Source organism: Hipposideros armiger, unplaced genomic scaffold, assembly GCF_001890085.2.
Source record: "Hipposideros armiger isolate ML-2016 unplaced genomic scaffold, ASM189008v1 scaffold_216, whole genome shotgun sequence".
Classification (NCBI taxonomy): Eukaryota; Metazoa; Chordata; class Mammalia; order Chiroptera; family Hipposideridae; genus Hipposideros; species Hipposideros armiger.
Window position 1 is genome coordinate 545,070 of NW_017731566.1, and position 23,921 is coordinate 568,990.

Consider the following 23,921-nt stretch of genomic DNA (forward strand, 5'->3'; position numbering starts at 1 on the left):
ACACCTCCCTTACTGGAGTGGAGCAGAGATGCGCACCTGACGGGCAGGCCGCGGGCACCGGGGCTGGATCGGGGGCAGCGCCACGCAAGCCGGTCACAGCGTCCTGCGTTGCTTGAGAGGCAATACAGCAGAAATCCATTCAGTGGATTGGGGGCTTCCAGGAGCTTCTGCCTGGGGCTCCCCAGCATCTGGCCCCACAGAAACCACTACTTATCATGCCTGGGGAGGGCAGGGCACTCATGCTCCTCTGCCTACCAGGAAAGTGGCCAAATTTCATATGAAGAATTATCACAGCGAGGGAAGGAGAGGCAGAAAGAGAGGCTGAGCAGCAGAGGAAGCCCCGGTCAGCCATCATTCTAGTCTCTCTATTAGTAAGTCCTTGCTGTGGCGTTCTCAGATAAAACTCGGGGCTGCACCCTCAGGAAGGCACCCTAAGTACGGAAGGGCAATCCATGCGGAACAGAGCTTTCCCTGGAGAAATCTAGCCCCCTGTCCAGCTGGCTGAGCCTGCCCTGTTCAGGCCTCACGGCCCCAGGACACTGGATGGGTAGGGTCTGATCCTGGCAGGCCGGGGGTGGGGGGGCCTCGCTCAGGCCACTGGGCTTCAGAAGCCTTAGTTACAGCCTCGGGGCCACAAGAGGGGCCCAGCCCAACGAGGAGATAATGAGAGGCGGAGGTACGAAGCAGAAGTAAAATGAACCATCTGTCAAGCATAATTAGATATTAACATGTATAACTTAACGTGCACAGCACAACCACAGCTTAGAATGGACATGACTTCAAAATCATGAAACGAAACAGCAGAGCCATAATTAGGTTTTGTGGAGCTAAGAACGGCAAGCCACAGCCGAGCTGCCTGCAGGAGTGTCCACCACAATGACCGAGGTGTAATTGCACGTCCGAGCTTCAGAAACTCACACAACCATGCATGCCAGCTGCCCTGGCGAAGCAGGACCCCCTTCTGCCAGCTGACACCGTGTGGTATCAAAACAGTTACCAGCGAGAGGGCGAGGAGCACGCGTGACCTCGGCAAACCTGTTCCTTCATCATCAGCGATAACATAAAGCTGAAAATCACGAGGAGTGTTTTGGGTTTGCTTCCTAAAGTCACTGTACCCACGTCATCGTCTGACACATACTGTGCTTAAACCAGATAAGAATTCCACCAGGGAAAGAGGGTTCCATGCTCTGTGACAGCAGGTCAACACCGAGTCACAGCCACGGAAACGCAGCTGCAAGTCCTGCATGCACATACTGTGCAGAAGGAAACAATTCGGGGCAGCCCACACTTCAGCCCATATATTGTTTAAATTCAGAGAAAGAGATACAGAAGGAAAACTCTTAGGTACAAATGAGACAGAATTGATTTCTTCTCACAGGGTGATTTATGAAGGGGTATGCACTGGGTTTACTAAAAAGGACTTACCTTCTTAGATTTTTTTCTTAAGGTGTAACCTCTGTACCACCCTAAGGAAACACAAAGATGACACGGTTAGTTCAGGAGGGTCCCAGGGTCCTGGCCACACCTTCACATGGTGTGGAACTGCTCTGCAGGACCTGGGACGTCAGTTCGTCACCTGAATTCAATAATCCCAAGGCCCTGGAGACAAACTATGGGGTTTTGTAGAGAGCATCTCAAAGCTATCCTGGGGCCTGGCTAGTAGCCCGAGCAGACAGGCCTCGCTTCTTCATCTCCGTCAGCCACACATGGCCTTGAAGGCATCAATTTTAAGTCAGGGAGCACAATTCTGGGAGGAGGGATGTCCTCCTGACCGCTCATCCCTGAGTAGGCTCCCTGAGCCCGCATTTTCCTCTCGCTCCCTCTGTCAGGCTTGGATCAGGGTCACTGCCAAGTACAAATACCAGCATCCTAAGATCATCAAGAGCTGCTCCACACAGAAATGCTATTGAGAGCTGGGACCCCTCCCTCTTCAATTCAGAGGAGCTGTGCCTGCCCTGGGGTGGCCATGACCTCACAAAGTGCTTCTGTGACCAAGGCGCAGCCCTCAGCAGGAAGCAGCAGCCCAGGAACAGGGCCCTCCTACCCCTGGGCTCTGGCCTGGGCTCAAGTTCCCATCCCTCCAGGAGGGAGCGAAAGACAATAGGGAACGCAGAAGACATACACGCTGGAACTGTGGGCATAGATGACATGCTCAGTGGAAGCAACCCTTCAATGACAGACCAGGCCTGACTACACCCTTGGCACCCCCACTCAGGCTGAGGGCAGACACTGTCCCCCAAATCCCTGTGGGTCCACGGCCAGTCACCAGCCGCCCAACAACTCCACGGCAGCTTGACGTCAGCTTCCATATCCTGAACACGCTCAGTCGCTTTAGGTCACCTCGCTGGGGGCAAGTCCATCCAAAGCTCAGACACGTTCCGACTCTGCGCCACTGGAGGAAGGAGACAGGCCAGAGGACCATGCGAGCCCGTGGAAGGCGCAAGGTGGGAAAATTTGCAGAGTAGCCACATACGGGTTTCATACAGTGTCAGAAAATCAGGCCTTAGAAACCAGGGGTGGGAATCAGCTCAGAAAGCGAACATGGGCCCAATCCTCGGCAGTGGCAGCTCCCCCTTAAACAGCAGTCATTTCCACAACCAGAGGTGAACACCAGAAAAGGGGGGAGAAAATGAGCAGGCTCCTCGGGGGATTCTTATACAGATGCTTCGTGGGCAGTCAGGACAGGAGCTGCACCCCTGCACCCGCCCGGGCACCTTGCGGAGAATCTGCTAAGACCCAGACGACCAGCTGCACCCACTGCACTTTCCCGACAGGGGACACACGGACGGCGTGGGGGCACCACAGACACAGAACATCTAGGCTGCAGCCGCAGTGGGAGGGTCATCGCCTGAGAGCCACGGTGTCCACCTCCGCGGTCCCCACGTGCCAGCCCAGCCCAGTGACACGGGGACAGTGAGGAGGTGAACACAGCTGGCTGGTCAGAGCTACATTTACTCAGTGGCAAGGACTGTCCTCGTTCCTGTCACTGTGTCCTCCCTGCATTTTCAGGATTAACATACCCTTTCTTTTCTGAAACTGACAAGGGACTAATGTCCTAGAATATTCAAGGAAATGCTGCAAAGTGACAAGAACAAGACAGAAACCAGGTAAAACGTAAGGAAAGTTCGTAAACAGTGCATAGAAGAAGAAATCCAAAAGATTTACATATAAAGAAAGAGATGCTCAAACTTAAACCGGAGAAGTGAAAATTTAGAAAACAATGTTACTGCACAATTATTAGCGTGGTCGAGGCTGGGATACCACAGGACACGCGTCGCCCCTGGGCACTGTGGGTGGGAGTGCAAACTGGGGCCGTCAGTGTGGGGGCAGCTGTCCCTCCTCATCCACAGTCTCTATCCCCACACCTTGTGACCAGCGACCAGCCTCCTGGGAAAGCACGCCCACCCACGCCCAGTGGGACAGACATAGCACGCATGGCAGCGCGATCCAGGTGGCAGCAGCGGGGGCAATGCGAGTGCTCGTAGCTGGGAGGGCGATTAGTAAACCGTGGGGAGCGCCCACAAAGCAGTGAGAGCCTCGGACTGAACATACTCAGACAACAGGAGTGCATCTTTGAGTACAGCACCGAGTAACAAGTCAGAAACAGAATCAGAGTTACAGCCAACCACACTGACACACATGAAAAATACACACACGCCAACCCGTAAAAGCACACAAGCAAACAGACAGCCCCTCCACACACAGCAGACGGGTTTTCTGTGAGAAGGGTGAGCTCTGGGGAAATCTTTTCTTTGGCGTGTTGATAGCAGATGGCAGTGTCTTTTTTCAGTGGCCTCCCTGAGCAAAAGGGAAACCTAAGGGTTTCCTCCCCGAGACTTTCTGCATGATTTTTCTTTCAACCAACTGAGCCCACCAGACACCGCCCTAGCCAGAGCAAACCTAGAGATAGACTGGGCCCAATTTTCTGCCCTCCAAGAGCTCAGAAACTGCAGGACTCCCCCAGACAAGCAGGGGGCAAACCACAAACCCGTTGCAGGGCAGAGATGGTGGTTGGATGAAAAGGATGATTTCCTGATCTTTGTGCAAAGCCTGCGCGCTCCCTCGGGAACAGCCTTCAGCCCCAGGAGACCCTTATGGAGATGGGTAAGTGGCAGCCTTGGCAGGACTGGCACATCGTTAGCCTGGCCTGGCGGGAGTCACAGAATAAACAGCTGTGATCTCGGTTCACCCCTCCCGTCCCCTTGACCCCAGACATGGCCTAAAGGCAGGAACGTGCCCTCAATGACCCCTCAAAGCTCTCCCACCTTCAGAGTGGCCTGTAAACTTCCGGTTTCAGGCTCCAAGCCTTCATGAGCCTGAGAGAAATGAACCATAACTTGAAGGTAAATTTGGTTTTTGAACCTTAATATAGAGAGTGATCCTTTAGAAATTATAGCCTCGGGAGCAATCGCAGTAATATCCTGAAAAGGATCACATAGAAAAAGAAAATCAAATTTGACAAACAGAAATAAATTTTCTTAGAGGAAAAGTGTGTGGGGGGGGGGGGCGGGAAATGCCAAACTCTAATACAATCCGTGAAATTCAAACAGAACAAGAGGAAATAGTAGAAAAACAATTATTCCCTTTATAGTTGATGGTAAGAAAATCACCCAGTTTCCCCAAGTCCAAGCTAATTCCCCGGATGTATTTCTCCAACCAGGTTCTTATTCAAACCAAAAGGCAGTTTCCAAATAAGGGAATTCATTTCACATCAAAGGGTCTTTACGAAGACTGGAGTATTTTAATCAAAATGTACAGGAAGGACTAGCCAGCAATTAAACGCTTACTGAAGAGTCCTTTCCCATGTGGGCCAAACGTCAAACGCCTGCTATCCTGTTTTTGTCCTTTTTTAAGTTAAATGTATAACATGGGCCACTGACTCGCCTAGGGATTCCTTTCCTTTAAATGGGACATTCTTCTTGCGAAGCAAAGGACAAGAAGTGGCAGTCCCCACATACCCAGGCTGCACAGGAAACTGCCCTCTATTCAGGAATGACGTCACTGCCCTGTGTTTATTAACCAGGATTTCAGCTTCGACTGACCCGGGGGCAAACATAAAAGACATAAGAGCATTTTTCCCTTCAGATCAGAAAAGTGTCTGAGATGAGAGACTTGATCCTTAACCTTGAGTTAATTTCTCTCTGTTTCCTCTCAGCCACTGGCAATATATACTGAGAGCAGATAAGGCAATACAACTGTCAGCTGTGAAAATTGAAACAAGCAGAAGGCGCCCGTCACAACTACTCATTCACTTACGGACCAGCTCTGTTTGTGCAGCGTTACATCTGCTTCCAGGCATCCGCCACTAGAGCCATTTTTTCTCCCCAACAGGACTGGTGCAGGGTAAAGGGTGCAAAAGGAATGGAATTCCACGCCAGCGCGCACCTCACGGGCACATGAAGGACATGGACGCGGGCATTTTAAGAGGCTGCGCCCAGCACAGGAAGCCATGAGGGGCACTGGGGCAAGCTGCAGCTGGCCGAGCGCGTAACAGCTCACTGGGCTTCACTCTTGTGCAAAGTGGATTTCAGAGACTTGGAGTCTGAAGTTCAATGTGTTGATAACTCTGGGACGCCTGCAATGCCTCTCCCACCCCCACCTCCTCTTTGGACGGGTTTGGCGAAACCCAATCTAAAAGCAATTTTGCTGTTGAAATTATTGACTTTCATCAGTTGGTTTTCTTCCTGTGCTGTCAGGGAGCTACCCCTCCGAGCAGGAAATAAAGCCACCAACGCTGAAACTCAATCTTTAAAAAACTCCCGGATCCGAGGACTCGACAAATCCAGCCTGTCATCGCCACTCTTCCCTGCAACTATCATCATGGTACAAAACGAAAGGTGGCCCGTTCAAACAGCCTACATATGAAAAACAATTGCCTGAAAAACCAAGGACATCGAAAAACCACTGTCACTCACAGTATATTTATTGGATAATTAGAGCAATTGCTTCCCTGGACCACGTCCCACATAGCTGTGACAATCTCTGTTCACTCCCAGGAAAATGGGGTCACCGATTTATAAAAAAAAAAAGGAAACAAAATAAGAAATGACAATTTGGGTTCCTCTGAGGATGCTGTTAACAAATCTGTGAGCATAAAATATCTCACATTCCCATCAAACACCTCAAAGCAATGACTCAAACACTAAAATATCTTAAAAGTATTTAAAGAAATTATTTCAAGTGGCCAGTTGTTAACAGTCAGAATTTATATACATTTGCAAATAAAGAATCAATGTTTTTTTGGTTTTTTGTTCTTAATGAAAACAGCTTTTTCAACAGAAAACTTTACAGGTTAAAAACGGGAAGTTTTAGTTTTAATTTCATCTTAAGAAAGCATTATTTAAGTAACGGAGAGCCTGGTTACCACCCTGACCTGAAACGGTATCCACCATGCAAGAATATGGGTCACATGAGACAGGGAGATGCATACACCTGCTTCCTTAACAGGGTAATGCTTTGCCCACTGAGCATCAAAAAAAGCGTGCTAACTGCCCCCAAAAGATAAGAGAACAGATACCAAAATGTATACGCACCTTCATATGTTTCCAAGATGTGCACGGTGTCTCCTATTTGTAAAGAAAGTTCATCCACTCCCCTGGCATCATAGTTATAAAAAGCTGAGAAGAAAGAAAACAGGGTAAGACAGTGTTAGTGGAGGTTGAAGTCACAGTGCTGGGCTGTTCCTGCTTGTTTTTAATATTAAACCATATTCAGACTTCCCCTGGATCAGCCTCTGACACCACAAAGTAGCCTTTGCGTTCAAGAGACAAAAATAAACAGTGATCATTTAAATAGAAGAGATTTATAACTACGCAGGATACCAGACAACCATAAGTGGTTTTTTTTAAAATTGTGGTAAAATATAATACATGATGCAAAATTTGCCTTTTTAACCATTTTTAAGTTACAATTCAATGGCATCACTTCCATTCACAATGCTGTGCTACCAACACCACTATCAATTTCCAAAACTACTTCATCACCCCAAAGAGAAAACTCATACCCATTCACTAATACGTCCCATTCCTCGCTCACCCCAGCCCAATAACCTGAACCTACTTTCTGTCTCTACGAATTCAGTGACTCTACCTTTCTTACATAAAAGGGATCACACAGTATTGTCCTTTTATGTCTGGCTTCTTCCATTTAGCATGTTTTCAAGGTTCAGGCACATTGTACCACGTCTCAGAGCTTGATTCTTTTAGTGGCTGCATAACGTTTGTAACAGGAAGAAAGCTGAGGTATTGTTAACGTTTTAATGATCACTTCACATACTACTTCTATTTCCATTAATTAATTTTTTTTTTATTAAATGACTTTTTTCTATGCATCCATTACATGTGGACGGAAAACTCTTTAAAAACCAAATTGGTAAAAAATATATACTGGGGTGCCAAAAAAATGTATACAAGTGGACATTTTGGTCAACGTTGCTCAAGCAGCAGTTCGCCACAATCAGAAGTGTCTGGACACTGATGGGAACCCTTTGAGCACCTCTTGTAATTGCAGAAGTCAAACGTGACTTGTATTCATCTTTTGTTATCGGTATACATTGAGTATTACAATTTTAATACAGTTTTCCTTTCTTAAAATGTCTATACATTTTTTGTCACCCTCTGTATATATGTTGCTATTAAACCAAAAAGCTAGGTTACAATCAAATAGGCAAAAATATGTCCAATATTAAGAAGAAATCCTTAAAACTGGCAATACTAGATGAATCTCTGAAATCCCGAATCTTTATGCTGACATAAAGCCGTTCCTATTCTAGATAAGCCCTTAAGAAATCATATCATGAAACTCAGACTACATTTGTACTCAAGCATTACGGGATAAAACAACTGTTACAGTGAAAAAAGGATGTTAGAAAGTGTTTGAGACCCAAAAATTATTCAATTTTTCTACTCTCAATTTAAAAAAAATACAGTGATACAGTCATGTCCTTTCTTCCCAATGGTTCTCCTAAAAAGGCATCATACTCGGTGGAAACTCATCTCCAAACCCCTGATCAAGCTCTCGCCCATCCTGAGCACCCGCCAGACCAGGCCACCCTGAAGTGCGACCTTTATGTGACCATCTCTAAAAGCATCCTTGATCATCTCCCGTGCAAACTCCCCCAGCAAGTATGGCGGGTCCCTTCCAACCACACACGTCAGTCCCGGTCCCGCCTTCGCCCTGAAGGGAGGAAGCTGGCCTGCCCCACACCGCGTGTACCGACTTATCCTCCTCGCCAAAAGGGTCTTCCCATAGGATGCCATCTCTTCCAGAAAGCCAGGTCCGAGTGTGGGTTGGCTTTGTGAACCCCCTTCTCAAAACATCCCCGGCACCACAGCCCTCTGAATCGGTTGTCAGCTCCAGGACTGAGCCTCCTCCAGCTGTGACGGCAGTCAGACTATCAGGCCCAGGCGGCCTCCCTGCTGTGATGTCCGTAGTCTCCGGAGCCAGACAAAACCCAGAGCAAGGCTTCTACCCCAGGACCTGGGTGACCTCCAGCAAATAACCCACCCTCCCCATTTTCAGCTTCCCTGTCTGTAGGATAAGAATATTGAAACTTACACCTCATAGGAGTGCATGCATTTTGTGTCTTAAAGAAAATAACGCGGCCAAAGGATTTGGCGAATTGGCGCAAAGGGGTCGCACAGTGAATGCTCAGTAAATGGCAGAGGCTCTCACTGTGGCTGAGAGGGTTACTTTGCACTGCAGCAAAGACGTCTGTCCATACCAGAATCCTTTCAAAAAGCCAGAGCAAGCATATGATCACATGCTCGCAAACATCCGAATACATCGAAAGCCATACCGATGCAGACAACTCCATTTTCCCAGGTATTTCCTGGTATTTCCACCAAAATTCATAAAAATGTAATGTCCTCAACGGACATAAATGATTATTAGTAGTTACTGAAGTTTATTTAGCATTTTATGGTGACTCTTTAACAAGAAATAACTGCTTTAGGTACAGGAAACTCAGAGCACGCCCTGCCTTCCAGCTCCCCGTAACCATATTCCCAGGCCTTGAGGAAACATACACACATTTATCACAGCTCTGACCAGCATCCCTGCCAGCGTGTCTACTCTGTTACAGACAAGGAAAAAATACACACATCAGAAATAATAAAAATAAAATAAAATGAGCACATCCACTCTAACGAAACACATTCAGGTCTGCGTGACTCTGGAAGGCACATGTGCAAAACCCTTTATGTGACGGCTCCCTCCATCTCTGAAGGAGGCAGACAAAAGCAGCTGTGAAAGTCTCACACACGAACACAGAAACTCCCCATTTCACTATGACATGAGCCTTCAAGACCCCTGATTTTACAGATGAAGGAAAAAAGGGCCCCCCAGGCTTTACGCGTGTGGCCCCTGCCGTTTGTCCTTCCTAGTATTACTGCCTAAACAGTCCCATATTAAAGGCAAATCAACTGTATAAGATTACTGCACAGGGGATGGGAGGGAGGGAGGAAGTGAGACAGATAGAATCACGCCCCCCCCCCCAGAGTCACCCACATCCGAATCCCAGAAGCTGCAAATATGGCACCTGACATGGCAGATGTGATTAGGGTCATTGAGATGGGGATGCAGGTCCTGGGTTATCACGTGGGCCCAGTGTGATCACGAGGGTCCACATAAGATGGAGACAGGAGGGTCCGAGTCAGAGAGAAGGAGACGTGATGATGGAAGCAGAGGCCGAAGTGAGCAAGGAAGGGGCCGCGGGCCAAGGAATGTGGGCACCTCTAGAAACTGGAAAAGGCGAGGGGGCCGTGGACTCCCACCCAGAGCCCCAGAAGGCACACACCCTGGTTGTAGGACTTCTGATCTCTGAAACTGTTGAGATTATCAATGCGTGTTGTTTAAGCCCCGAAGTCTGTGGTCATTTGCTACAGCGGCAGTAGGAAACACACACAGGGGGGTGTGGGGGAAACAATGGGAACGTGGTATTTGTGGTGTGTTTATTTATTCACTGCTTAAGGCAGCTGGCGCAGGGGTCCCAGCTGCAGGGCTCCCACCTGCAGGCATCTGAATCTGACCAGTCTGTGGCTGAGGTTCCTCAATTCTTGGGTGATAGAAAAATGAGGACCATGCAGTGCATTTTTGTTAAATAAACCCAAAAGGATTCGATGTAAAAGATTATTCTTCATTCTGATTTTTTAACCTTGCAAAGACGCCTCTTTTGGGGGAGTGAGATCCGACAGAAAGAGCAAAAGTGTCTTCTCCTTTATGAAGGATGGTGACAGAGGGCATCTGACAGAAGCACAAAGATGTCAGCCTTTTTGCAAGTCACCCAACTTGTCTTCTTTATTTTTCCAAAGTTAAGATCTGGGAACAGCTCCACAAGAGAATATGGTCACCCAGTGTCCACGGACATCTTTGGAGGGTGTGGCGTTCACCCCCGCTCTAGCTGCTGAGCTATATACCTCCTCTTCCGGTCCATTTATCCTTCTACTAGCCTGGCTGCGACGCATGGCACTGGGTACGCACGCACAGTCGTGTCAATCTCTTAATCCTGGACTGCAGAGTCCAGTGTAGAAGCATGACTTGTTGTGAAAAGTGACACGGGAACGGATGCAGGGACATACGCAACACGACACTTCTTTCCCAGGATGGTGTTTTTTTCTGTTTCTGAAAGAGCAGACATTAGCCTGGGGTGCATGAGCACCTGGATCTTGTCTAAGTTGGATTTTGTCTCCAAATTAACGCTCCAGTCTGTTCCCACACAGCACATATGCATCAGAGATGTGAACAGGGACAGTCATCAGCTCTGCGCAATCTCCTGATCACCCTAAAAACGTCTGCCCAGAGATGCCAGGAAAGAACCTCCGCTCCTAAATCACAGAGAGGGCTTCCACTGCACCCACATTAATAATACTGATGGTGATGATACTACAGACGAAGCTGCTGCTGCTGATGGTGTGATGCTGGCATACCATGATGGTGATGGTGATGGTGATGGTGATGGTGATGGTGATGACGGTGATGGTGACAATGGTGATAGCTGTGATGATGATGATGGTAATGATGACGGTGATGATGATGGTGATGGTGATGACAGTGGTGGTGATGGTGATGATGGTGACGCCAGCGGTGATGATGGCAATAATGCTGCTGCTGTTATACTGACTGACATTTAGTGAGTCTATTCTCCGGGCTAGTCAGTGAGCTAAGAGCTTCACATATTCAGACTAATTTAACCTTCACAACAGTCCTGTGAGGTGGACACATAATTGTTCCCATTTCCCTCATCAGAGTTTACAGCGGCGCAGAGTTGCCCATGTGTGAGCAGCCAGCAGAAGGGCTGTACAAAGCCAGAGGCCAGCACAGATCAAGGGACAGAGTGACAAAGTCCTGCGTTATCCCATCCTCACCACTCGGCCAGAGTCGGTCATCTCTGAGCCTCAGGTTGTACTCCTGGTGGCTACCTGGTAAATTACAACATCCAGCTTGGAGTTCCCTGACAGGTAAACAGGCTGTGCATTCCTAAAGTCCACCAATGTCTAAAGCATCATGCTCACGGAGTCCCCTTTCCTTACACAGGAGAAGCCAAGGTGGGGTGATTTCAGAAATGCAGGGTTGGTTTAACATCCAAAAACCAATCAGTGTAATTCACCACATTGACAGAAGAAAGCAGAATCATATGATTACACGATCATCCCAATTGGTACAGAAGGAGGACTGGATGAAACATAACTCCTATTCAGGGAAAAACAAAAAAAACCTATTTGACTATTCTGACATTAGGGGGCAAAAAACCCCATGACAGTCCATCAACCTATTTAACAGATGAAAACACAAGAGCCCTACAGGGGAGTTATGACTTGTTCGAGGTGGCATGGAGATCTGACAGCAGCCTGAGACCCTGTGCTGTCTCTTGCAGACTGTCGCCACCACCCCACTCTGCCTGGGACAAGTTTTCACCACCTCTCATTGAGATGAAAAAATGATATTTTGGCTGATCTCCCAGCTAAATTTATATTAATTGCATAAACTCTCTTTTCTTCTGTCACCAGAATTATCTTCTTTAATCTTACGCTAAAATCTTACCATTTCTGTGGACTTTCTGAACTGTGGTTACACTCTCTAGCACAGCATTCAAAGCCCTGTGATACGGGACTTCAGCCCACCCCCAGTCCTCCTCCGTCCCCCCAGCTCCCCCTCTCCCTGAGCTCTCCACAAGCTTCTCCTTCCTCCCACCACCTCTGAAGACCCCACCTGTCTGCGAGTCCTGCCTTTAACTTCACATCCTTCTCCAGGTCCTGACTGAGTTCTGACTTTCTCCCACGACCCAAAACAGAGGCACACGTGCCTGAACTAATTGCTCGCTCCTGACCGCTCCTATCCACTCTGTCATCCCACAGCCCTGCACGATTGCTTCTCTCTCTGTCTGTCTCTCCCTCCAGACCAAACTCCTTGGGGGAAGTAAATGTTTATTAATCATTGGATTTCCCACAGTAGCTAACACCATGCCTTGCAGGCACTCAATAAAAATTCACTGAATTTCACCAGATCATGACGCGTTCCTTCTTGTAAGGAGGCAATAGAATGAAAGCAAAAACTGAATCATTTCTTCCTCTTCAAAACGATCTTGCCCTCCACAGAAAGATCCAGGAGCCCAAGATTTATTCCATCAATAAGAAAGAGAGACACAGTATTAGCTTTGCAGGCTCGGCTTTGGTCTCTGCCCTGTAATGGGATAACCCACCATCAGCACTCAGGTTCAAAGCCTCCTTAAAGCACCCAAAGCGCGGACATGACCACACATTACTTCTCGAATCTGCTCAGCTCAGTTTCCCTACCGCACACAGAGTCCTCTTGAAACATGACTTCGGGATTTCAAGTAGCAATTTAAAAGTTAATTAATTCTTTTAAAAAGTCAATTTGTGAAAATGAATTGCTCTGCCTGCGATCTCATTCCCTCCGTCTTGCCTTCAGTTGGAACAAAACGCTGGGAAGCACACGCCTTGTCAGGGCTGGGGAAAATGCCGACCGTATCTTTAAGGGGACCCGGCTCGAGCCCTCCCCGTCTGTGCCCCTGGGGGGCTTCATTCTAAAGGGCCACCCGTACTCCAGTTTCATAAACTCCACACGTGTCTCTAATCCATGACAACAACACACTCCGCCGTTCCCGAGCCTCTGCTCTGGTCCAGTGCTGAGCTGACGCTGGGGCTGGAGCCCAGTGCAGCCCCAGGCGGTAGTCAGGCCACAGCCTGGTCTCTAAGGAACAGCCCTGACACACACCGGACTCATTCGGGAAACAATGGTGTAGCAAGGATCAGAAGGTTATATGCATCCTTTCCAGGCATGCAGCCAAAAGACAGGAAAGCACGGACTTAACCCGAGAGCGGTCCATCCACGTTCACAGCAGCAGCATTCCAGCAGCTATGCTGTGGAAGTAACCCGAGTGGCCATCGAAGGAGGAACGAACAAGCAAAACGTGGTCTACCCCGTACAACAGACTATTAGTCAGCCTTAAAAAGGAAGGAATTCTGACACATGCTACCTTGAAGACATTATGCTCAGTGAAAAAGCCAGACACAAAAGGCCAGATATTGTATGATCCCACTTATATGAGGCGCCAGAGGACTCAAATTCATAGAGACAAGCAGAGTGAGGGGTGCCAGGGGCTGGGGGAGGGGCTGGGGATTAGTAGGCAGTGGACGTTCAGCTGGGGAACGTGGAAAGTTCTGGAGACCCGTCCTGGTGATGGTTGCACGACAATGTGAATGTGCTTCATGGCACAGAACCGAACACCTAATGCTGGTTAAAATGGTAAATTTATGTAATGTCTATTTTACCATAATAATTAAAAAAGAAGCAGTGAATAAAAGCAAAGGCTGGTAAAGTGAATGAGGACCATCGCTAGTGGATCTAACATCTCCGATCACTGTGAGCCGTGAAACAGTCAGTGGCTCCACATACAAACTGCCTGGGGGGGGTTGCAGTTCCCCTTACCTGGTTCAACACATCAGAGTCACCCCAGAAGGGGAAGTGAGGGAAAAACAAGGGTGACCGGTTCAGGTCAAAGGACACATCTAGAAAAGTGGGGGGTGGGGGCAGGGAGGAGGAGAGACAGGGAGAAAGAGAGAGAGAGAGAGAAAAAGAGAGAGAGAGAGAGAGAGAGAGAGAGAGAGAGAGAGAGAGAGAGAGGAACCATACTTCCCAAAAGGATACTACTTCCAAAGTTGCAAAGTTACTTCTGGGTTCCTATCTTTCTTTTAGGAGCAGAGACAGTGTGTCTCTGTCAATAAAACCCCCAACGACAGGACTCCACACAACACTTGGATATTAGAACCAAGGCACGCATCTAATAATTAAAAAAATGGAGCAGGGCAATCGGAAGATAAAGTAGCCACCATTTGTTATTCAGTGTTTCTTTTTGCCTTTTGTATGGAAACAGGTGGGAGAGATGGTGCAGACAAGAGTGTGAAAAGAAATATATGAAAGCGTCTTTTATCAAATTCTAATAGAAGTGATACACACAATTCAAAGATATTTTAATATCTTTCTTCAGAATATCACTGTCCGCCTTACCCACAACTAGGCAGCAACTATCACATTTCTATCTAGTCCAAAAGGTCACAGGGCCCAAACATGCAGGTTTCTTAGGAAATGCACTGGGTTGTGGATGAATGCTGGCTTTACTGCTTTTCCATGACAGAAAAAATAAGGCTCCACTTTTCAAGACTTTCATCTTCCATCAAGTCAGTGCTAGGACAGAAAACCACTGACCTCATTATTGATGGTCTTTGCAAATCCACCAAATAAGACAAGACTTAACTGACCTGAAAATTACCTATTTTTGCATTTAATTTTGCTCAGCCGCAAAGAGGCGTAGAGAAGAGACGGGGGGAGATTTTAATCTGCTTAATCGTCCTTCTTCAAGACAGAAAGGTTATTGCAATTCAGCAAAATATATGCCAGTAAACAGCCAGACACCTCCCCTGCCACCAGGCTATGGGGACTTCATGGGACCTCTGGGGCCCACACCCACCACCAGGGCCAAATCAGCCATGCAGGCCAGGCAGCCATGTGGAATGTGAGCCCAGTGCACGCCACCAGCAGGGGCTGGTCCCAGTGAAATTCCTGATGAGAACCAGGGCAGCCAAGACCAGCCCAGGGACTGATGTGACGCAAGCCTTACTTTCTCAACTATAAACCTGGCCAGGATTGCACTTCCCCCCACCAGCCAAACGGGTTCTGCCTAAAGGGCACAGTGAAAACACACACCTGGGAAGGGTGAGCCAGGTCTGCACTGCTGGGGACACTCCAGAATCGAGAAAGGAGCAGAGGAGAAAAACGGGCTTTGCCTCATTTATCTGGGATGCTGAATAACAAGGTCACTTTGCCAGGCCCCCAACTCCGCTTACTGGGCTCCAGTGAGAGAAGTCTCTAGTGATTTGTAATGTAGAGTATGAGGTCACTCTTTCTCCTCTCTTCTTTTCAAATCATTCACTCTCATATCAACGGCATCTCCTATTCCCCATCCACCTGTCAGGTAAGTCAACACATCTTCCTCATCCCCAGGTCAGTTTCTGCACGCAGAAGCGGGCAAGTGCACCGAGCCACAACGCCCCACAGCAAAGCCCATCCTGTGGTCCCCACGAGCTGTTAGCGCCCCTTCCATCTGCTCTGCTGAAACCCCAGATTCCTGGGTATTGTGTCAAGACAACAGTATCTACTATCTGAAAACAGAAAAAAATGTAATGCAGTGAACTATAGAACAAATGAACCACAGAACCATAGAACTATACACATAAGTTCGCTCACCGACGTCTGCATATATATACATGTGTATGTGTGTATATATATGGATAGAATAAAGTGCACAATCTAGAGGATCATTCAATGAGTGTGGGGTAATTCTCTACCTGAGGCAAACCCAAATGAGATTTCCAGAGGGTGCTCCCATGCCCGTCTCCTGGCAATTCTCCTCCCACGACACCATTTTATAATTTATGTGTCACCAAGGTGAATTCTTGGATTCTATCAAACCCCAAAATTATACATGAGTTTGGTCAATTCTTGGATACAAAGGCAATTCTCTGTACACCTTTATGCCGCCTTCTTTCACGCAACATGTTGAGAGTCACTCACCATGGTTATCAGTGGCTGATTCTTTTTGTTGTAGATGGTATTCCACCATAACAACATATCACAATGTGTCTGTTTGTTCTTCCATTGACGGACTTTGGGTTACTTATTTCCCATTTGGAGCTATAATAAATAAGGCCGCAATGAACTTTCTCTCACAAATCATTTTGTGAACATGTTTTCAAACAATGGGAATTTCAGCCTTGACCGGAGGTGCCCGCACTTTCTGAGAAGCTGCAGGTGGTAAAAGCACCCAGCACCTCCAAGCTGCCAGGAGGCCAGCAGGCGACAGCGGGCAGTGACAGGTGGAGAGGGTGGGCAGGAGCGGTGGGCAGGGACAGTGGGCAGAGAGGGCACGCAGCAATAGCAGGCAGAATGGTGGGCAAGGACAGAGAGCAGGAGGGTGGGCAGTGATGGTGGGCAGGATGGCGGGCAGGGACGGTGGGCAGGGGCGGTGGGCAGGACATGGGGCAGCGGTGCTGGGCAGGACGGCGGGCAGGGGTGGTGGGCAGGATGGCAGGCAGGATGGCAGACAGAGAGGGTAGGCAGGACGCGAGCAGGCGGCGGGCACCCCTAAGCCTGGAGTTCCGGGGAAGACTGACTCAGCACCAGAAACATCTGGTGTCTTTGTACTTGGTTGAAATTCCTCCTCTTGAGCGTTGCATTATTTAGCTTTGATATAAACAATGAGGTTGCAGATTAAGAAACAATCGAGCCCTCTGAGAACAGCAGCAAAGCTGAGCACGCTGGGGCGTGGGGTGTTCAGGAAGCGGCTTTGGCAGAGACCCCTGGTGGTGAGCCCTCCCTGCAGCCCAGGGTTTCAGGACTCGTGCTCCAGGAAGAGGCGCTTCAGGCCACAGTGCACTCGGCCCCCTCCCTCTGCCCGCCCTGAGCCTCCCACACACTGGACGGCACGGCCAGTCCGCTTCTTTGCCCCATTTCGCAGATGAGGGAGTAGGCAGACAGATGTACCTGTGTGATGCACCTGAAAAGTAAAAGAGCCCCTCAACACCTCCTGACACAGGACCCCAGGGCAACTCATCTCCATGGACCATGGCAGGTCCCTCTGTCAAGGCTGGCTGGCCGCTCAGGGCATCAGGTCACCTCTCTTGACCTCTGCAGACCAGCCCGGCCATTCCCTCTGAGCAGGGCACTCAGATTGCAGTCGAGACACGGGCTCAACCCGAAACCCCAGCTCTGTGCCCCTGGGCAGTAACCCAGGCTCAGTGAGGCTCAGTTTCGCCCTCTGTGAAACGGGGTGACGTCAGCATGTGAAGGCTTACCCAGCGGGGGCTAGCCCATAAAAGGTACACAATAAATGTCACCTGTAATTTAAAAGGGTTCAAGTGCAAAGTGAGGAACTGCTTTCCTCTGGCAGCAACGCATGTGCAGAGCCCAACAACCAGTATGTTGGCATCTTCCCACGGAGCATCTTTGCCATGCCCCCTCCTGCCCCGCTCTCTCCTCTGAGGCCCTTCTGCTCTCTCACTTGCTGAGCTGGTGGGTACATGCAGTCAGTTCTACAAGAGCAAACAGAGGGGACACACTCCGAGCCTGCGGGGCCTCCACACAAGATCTGGAAGCCGCTGTCAGAGCCCAAAGGTCAGGGCAGTCCCTGCCCCCCAGGAATCCCCACAGAGGGCTGTGCTCTGGAAGGGGCGCCTGTTCAGATGTCTGCGCACTCCAATGCAAACTGCTAATCAGGCTGCGCAGACACAGCTCGCTTGTTCCGGAGGGGAGAAGCAACACCGGGCAGCTGCGGTGTAGACCTGGCCCAGACACCCCGCGTGGGGAGAAGGGAGATTTCCACACTTGCAAGGGGAAGCCGGAGAACAGGAAGGAGAGCACTTCCCAGCACAGCCTTGAAGGAGGGAGCCAAGGTCATGACTTGGCCAGACCTGGGCCACCTGGCACTCTGTCTGGTTTATCAGGCACGAGGAGGGGACTGATCCAAGGCCTCCCGCCAGCACGCCTGTCGGAGCCATGAGTGCGTGGCACAAGTTCCTGGAGGGCACAAGACAAGCCTTTCCTTAGTTAATCGCTTGATAAATTTGCCTTCGGTGGACGGCATGCAAAGAGGGGAGGAGCAGTATGTTAATTGAAAGGGTGTTTGCAGGTGGGCTGCCCTTCACAGAGCAGGCCACAGGACCCGCTTGCAAGCATCATGCAACGTGGACACCCAGGCATGACTACAGATCCAGGACGAGGCATTAAACAATCCAGCAGATGCTGCGAGGCTCACCCTGCCTGGCTGGTCGCTGTCCCCAGGGCTACTCGGCAGAGCAGGGCCTCCCAGGAACTGCCGTTAGGCCCAGACAGCACGAGCCTCTGTCTTCCCCATCAGGTCACGAAACTGCTAAAACCACCCCGGCCCAGGCCTTCAAATTCTTGAACATGCCTCAGCATCCACAGAACACCAGCATGCCCAAGACAGCGTCGGTTCCCAGCAGGACTGGCTACATCAATCCCAAGGCCCAATGAAAATAAAAGTACAAAGTTCCTCATCCAAAATTTATTTAAATTTTCAAGACGGTTAGGATGGCTATTATCTTCCCTCCACCCCCCAAAAAGCAGAAAATAACAAGTGTTGGTACGGATAGAAAAATCGGAACCTTTTTGCACTGCTGGTAGAATGTGAAACGGTGTGGCTGCATGGAAAACAGTTTGGTGGTTCCTGAAAAAATTAATATGTAATTAATATATGACCCAGAAATTCCACTTCTGGCTCTATAGCCAAAAGAATTGAAAGCAGGAACTCGAACAGATAATTGTACACCCATGCTCCGAGCAGCACGATTGACAAGAGCCAACAGGTGGAAGCAAGCAAGTGTCCACCCACGGATGAGGAGGTAAACCAGGTATGGTCTACAAGTGTAACGGAACACAGATCGGTCTTAAAAATGAAGGAAATGCTGACACACGCTACAGCATGGATGAACCCTGAGAACACTGCACGAAGTCAAATAACAGTCACAAAAGGACAAATGCTGTATGGCCCAACTTCCATGAGGTCCTGAGAGTAGGCAAATTCATAGGGACAGAAAGTGGGATAGTGGCTGCCAGGGGACAGGGCGAGTGGAGGTGGGGACTTAGTGTTTCTTTGGGGACAGAGTTTCAGTTTTGCAAGACGACAAAGTTCTGGAGATGGATGGTGTGACAGTTGTACAATAAGGTCAGTATACTTATGTCACTGAACTGCACTCCTAAAAAAATGGTTAAAATGGTAAATTTTATGTTACGCATATTTTACCAAAATTTAAAAAACGAAAAAGAAGTCAGTGCAAGGTTCTGTGTGGCTGCACAGGTCTCAGGCTGTGGCTCCCCAGGTTTCTCTTTCCAGGACGCAGGTCCCCATTTCGAAGGACAGTGCTTCTCCAGCAGAGATACCGTGAGCCTGACGAGCTATGTTATATTTTAATGGTCATTTCAACTGGCTATAAAAATACAGCACCACATAATAAAATTGCTTTCGCACCATGGTAGAAATACTTAGCAAGAGGCTATAAACACCTATTGGCTTGCTTATACAGTTGCTGCTGAATAGGACAAAAGCAAACGAGGATAAAAGGAAAGCAGGAGAGAATCCATCCCAGAAAATGCACACAGCAATGTGTCCACCATGATAGCAACAGACAGAATCCACTCAGTATTTCTTTTTAATGCACTGAGCAAAAAATTGACCAGTGACCATCTCTCCGCTATTTGTTTCTGTGTTTCATTTTTAACTTTTAAAGCTCCAACAGATTTGACATCAGAAAACACTCATTTCCCTGCAATTCCCTGTTGCTTTGCTGACTTACCAGTGTGCTCTAGATAATACCATGGCTGACCACTGAGAAGCCACAACACTCCCAACCCCCACACACATAGAAAAGTATTTCCTCCACCAAAACAATTTCCTAGGAAAAATCCCAACTACAAATGAGGGATATTCTACTTGCACTGTTCCCATGAGGCCTATGCCCCAAAGGCATTCAGTGAGGAAGATGGGGTGTTCACCATCACCACCATCGTCATTACCACCAACAATAACAATACCATCACCACAATCATCACCACCACCAATAACCACCAACACCAATACCTCCATCACCACCACCACCGTCACCACCACCGTCACCATTGTCATAGTAATAATCACAGCTAGTTTTCATCCTGCACTTACTAAGACCCGCCTCTCCACTTAAGACTTCATGCATTTCCTCATTTCACCCCTGACAGCCTATGAGATAGGTACTAACAGCCTCCCCATTTCTGCATCTAAAGCTCTGAGCAATGAACGGGGAAAGCAGCCCGTGCTGCCTGCTGGCTGTGGGTCCCATGTGACCGCTGGCGGGGAGAACAGCCCTCCCTCCCTGGCTGTTCTGCGCCTCGCAAACAAAGAGCAACTATGCTGTTGCTTCACAAACAAGGGTGTCAGGGTGCCTCCTCCATAACCAGCCTCCTCGGCTTCAAAGGGGCTGTGACAATTGTGGGCAGTGTCAAAGGCCCCAGATCCCTTACTCCAGAAAGCCCTTGAGACATAATGAAATAGCAATTCCATTAATCCCAGGAACGGGACCCCAGTCTAGAGGAGAAACTGCCTTTCCATGTCATATCTGGCTAAGTGCACCCCACAAGCAGTATGCACCAGAACCTCTACGACCGCCAGCCATCCAATCCAGCAAAGGAGGAACATGGACACCCCAGGTCCCAGGTGAGCACTGAGGAGCAGGTGGGGACTAACAAGTCACGATTCCTACGCCAAGAGAGCTCACAACCTCAAACCACCTCCCTCAGGCCAAAACCGGAGATGTAGCTGATACCGACAGGATGCAAACGAACTCTAGTGGGAAGCCAGGCCTCCAAATGACCCGACCAGCAAAAACCGTAACGCGCTGCTAACCCCCGGCCATGGGACAGCCATACGGCACGCTTCTCGAGGATTATCTGATATAACCATCACAAAACCTCACAAGGCAGGTATTACTACTATCGTCCCCATTTTTCAGGTTAATGAAAACACAACTGAGGCTTGGCGATGTTAAGTTGCCTGTTCAGAGTCTCGGGTCTGGAAGGCGGGGACATCGGGTCTGGGCCAAGTGTCTGACCCTGGTGTGTGCGTTGCTACAAGGCCCAGGGCAGCTGGACCCGGACCTTCCTCCCTGGCCCCTCTCCCTCTGGCCCTCCCTGAATAGCTCTTACAAAACCAGGCGGAAAGATGTCAAAAGTCACACAAAATATCATCTACTACCACACAAGGACTGTCACAAGCAAACCTTGTCACCAAGTCTTTTTTAGGTGAAATATTCTCCAGTAATACTTTTCCCCTCTAGATCCTTCCTGCATCAGTCCAACCCCTACATTTTCCTAACATGAATATATAGTTACTGCATGAAAAGGACATTCGGTGCCCTATGCTCTGTTCACACAGAGAGATCCATCCATGTCCCAGCTCTGCCCCGCTCCTCTGCAATAAAACAAGGGAGCCACCAATACCCTGGGGAAATATCATAGGACTAACCCTCACCCACCTACCCATTCAAGACTACCATATGCGGTTGGGTGGGTTGTTGACTGCACAAAGGCTCAGCTTCAAAGTGGTGAGGAGGAGCTGAAATCCAGCCCATTTTCTGTTTGCCGAGCAGAATGTCTGCCCCAAGCGGGCGCCTTTCTGTAATTCCCAAAGGCACTGCCGGGCCTAGGGGTGTCCTGAAGCTCCCCGCTCCCCGCCCACAGACAGGGCTCCCTGAGAACAGGAGTGGGGGGCTGTTAACCTCATGTCCCCAGGGCCCAGCGCACAGTGCACATGCAACCAACATCAGGACCCAGCCGGGACGGGTGGGCAAACACACGCAGAGGGAAATCCAGGGTACTGGGCAGGGAGCAGATGGCGAGGCCCCTGAACAAGGAACGCCCTCCCTCCCTGTCAGGACCTGCACCATCACCCAGCAAGGGTGGGCGGGACCCAGAGGGTGCCCAGAGGCCCAGGGGAAAGGTTCTAGGGTAGGAGGGCACACTCAGGGAGGGAGGCAGGGGTGAGGCACGGGACCTGCACGCCCAGCTGGCTGGCAAACACACGGCCACGGCCGGCTCTGGGGGCCAGGTGGGGTGACGCAAACCCTGCTGGCGCGCATCCCCCACCTCGGGAGGGCGGACGGGGTCAAGGGCCCCTTGTGAGGGAGAGGAGGGAAAGTCAAGCCCAAAGGACCAGAGTGGTTTAGACACACCCCCAGGGATAGGGAGTTTGGGGTTAATCGTAGCTGAAAACCTGGACTCACGAATCGTGGGTTTCATAAGCTGAGACTCCGGGAAAACAGCACCTCTGGTCCAGGGTGCTGGCCCTCGGACCCGGAACCAAACTCTGTCCGCTCCACCTGACCCCGGAGGGCCTCGTTCAGCGTGCCACCCCTCACCCACCCCACTGCTACTAGGAGAGGCTGTGCCTACATGTGTGCATGATGTATAGGTAAGTATGTGTGATGCATGTGTGAGGTATGCATATACATGTATGGATGGATAGTGTTTTATATGTAGTTTACATATGAGTTTTTAATACTTAATATACTAAATATGTACTAAATATATTTTAGTTTTCAAGCTAAGGAAGGTTGGAAATCCTTTAATCTTGTTAAAGGAGCAGTACTTTCCTAGGTAGAAAAATTTATAATCCCCCGTCGTTTTTCAGTTTGAATTACTCCGGAAGGGAGCCGATCTGTGACACACCGTTTTCCACCCCCACCCTGAGTGAATGTGGCAGGCCTGTCTCTTCTTCCGTTTCAGGGTGAGAAACCTAAGTCTGCCTTTGCAATCTTTCTGCAGGTGTTTACACTTTTCAGCAGCACCTTTAAGGGGCAGAGCGGGACAAGGCTTGTCCCTGTTTTGCCTAAGGTGCCGTTGTCACTTTACAAGTAACCCATGTAGAAAAGGTACACTTTTCAAAACTTGTAGATAAAAATATAGATCCAGCTTTTAAAAATGAATGATGTAATATTAATATTGCATTGAATTGCGTACTCCAAACAGGTGAACTCCACGGTCTATGAATAATCTCAGTGAAGCTACTTTTATAAAAATAGCGTATGTGTGCAGGTGGTGGCCCTGTCCAGCGGTGCCCTCAGCCCCTCACGTAACACTTTCCCAACAAGGGAGTGATCGCCGCAAAGGTCCTTATGTTTAACGACGACTCAGGCGATCAGAGGCCATGGCAGTGACCAGCTGACGCCCTCTCTGCACTGCCACACTGACACGGGGCTGCCCACCTCAGCAGAACACCGGAAGCTTCCCAGAAACTGCCTCCCATGGTCCACAGGAAACAAACTATCAGTAACAGAGCCCCGATCAGCATCCACGGGGGTTTGGGCACCACGTGCCTCTGGGGACTGGAAACGGGGACCCAGCGCAGACAACTCAACACACACCTTAACTGGCCCCAGTTTCAAGGAAAGAGTGTTTCCTCACTCCATCCATGTTCCTGGGAAACCCAGTCAGGCATCACACGAACACGGGACCTACATTTCATCACTGGAGAGCACGACTGAAAACAATCTGCCTGCAACACTGAAGACTTTTTTCATGTGTGGTCATCTATTTGACCGATTCTGGAAGGCAAGTCCCTGGGCTTGGCCGAGCTCTCTGCACGAGAGAGGAGGGACTTGACGGCCCCTGAGCTGCTGCCTCACCTTCCTGTGATGGGCGAAGGGCCCTCACGTGGCCAGACAGCCTCCCCCGAGGACTTGGGAAGATATGCAGGGGACGGACGTAGAGTGTGTGTGTGTGGGTGTGTGTGCGCGCGCGCGCGATTGCGTGTTTTACTCTTGAAATACTTTGAAAAACTCTCTTAACACAATGTTTCC

At 49.3% G+C, this 23,921-nt stretch overlaps 1 protein-coding gene across 1 annotated transcript in view; it reads right to left on the reverse strand.

Annotated features, from left to right (window-relative positions):
* DOCK1 (dedicator of cytokinesis 1) overlaps positions 1 to 23,921 on the reverse strand; it is a 461,498-nt gene that overhangs the window by 408,532 nt on the left and 29,045 nt on the right. The window contains exons 2-3 of the mRNA XM_019654186.1: positions 6,534 to 6,617; positions 1,426 to 1,466 (exon numbers count right to left, since the gene is read on the reverse strand). Of these exons, the coding sequence (XP_019509731.1) occupies positions 1,426 to 1,466; positions 6,534 to 6,617 (125 nt within the window). The remainder of the gene's footprint in view (positions 1 to 1,425; positions 1,467 to 6,533; positions 6,618 to 23,921) is intronic.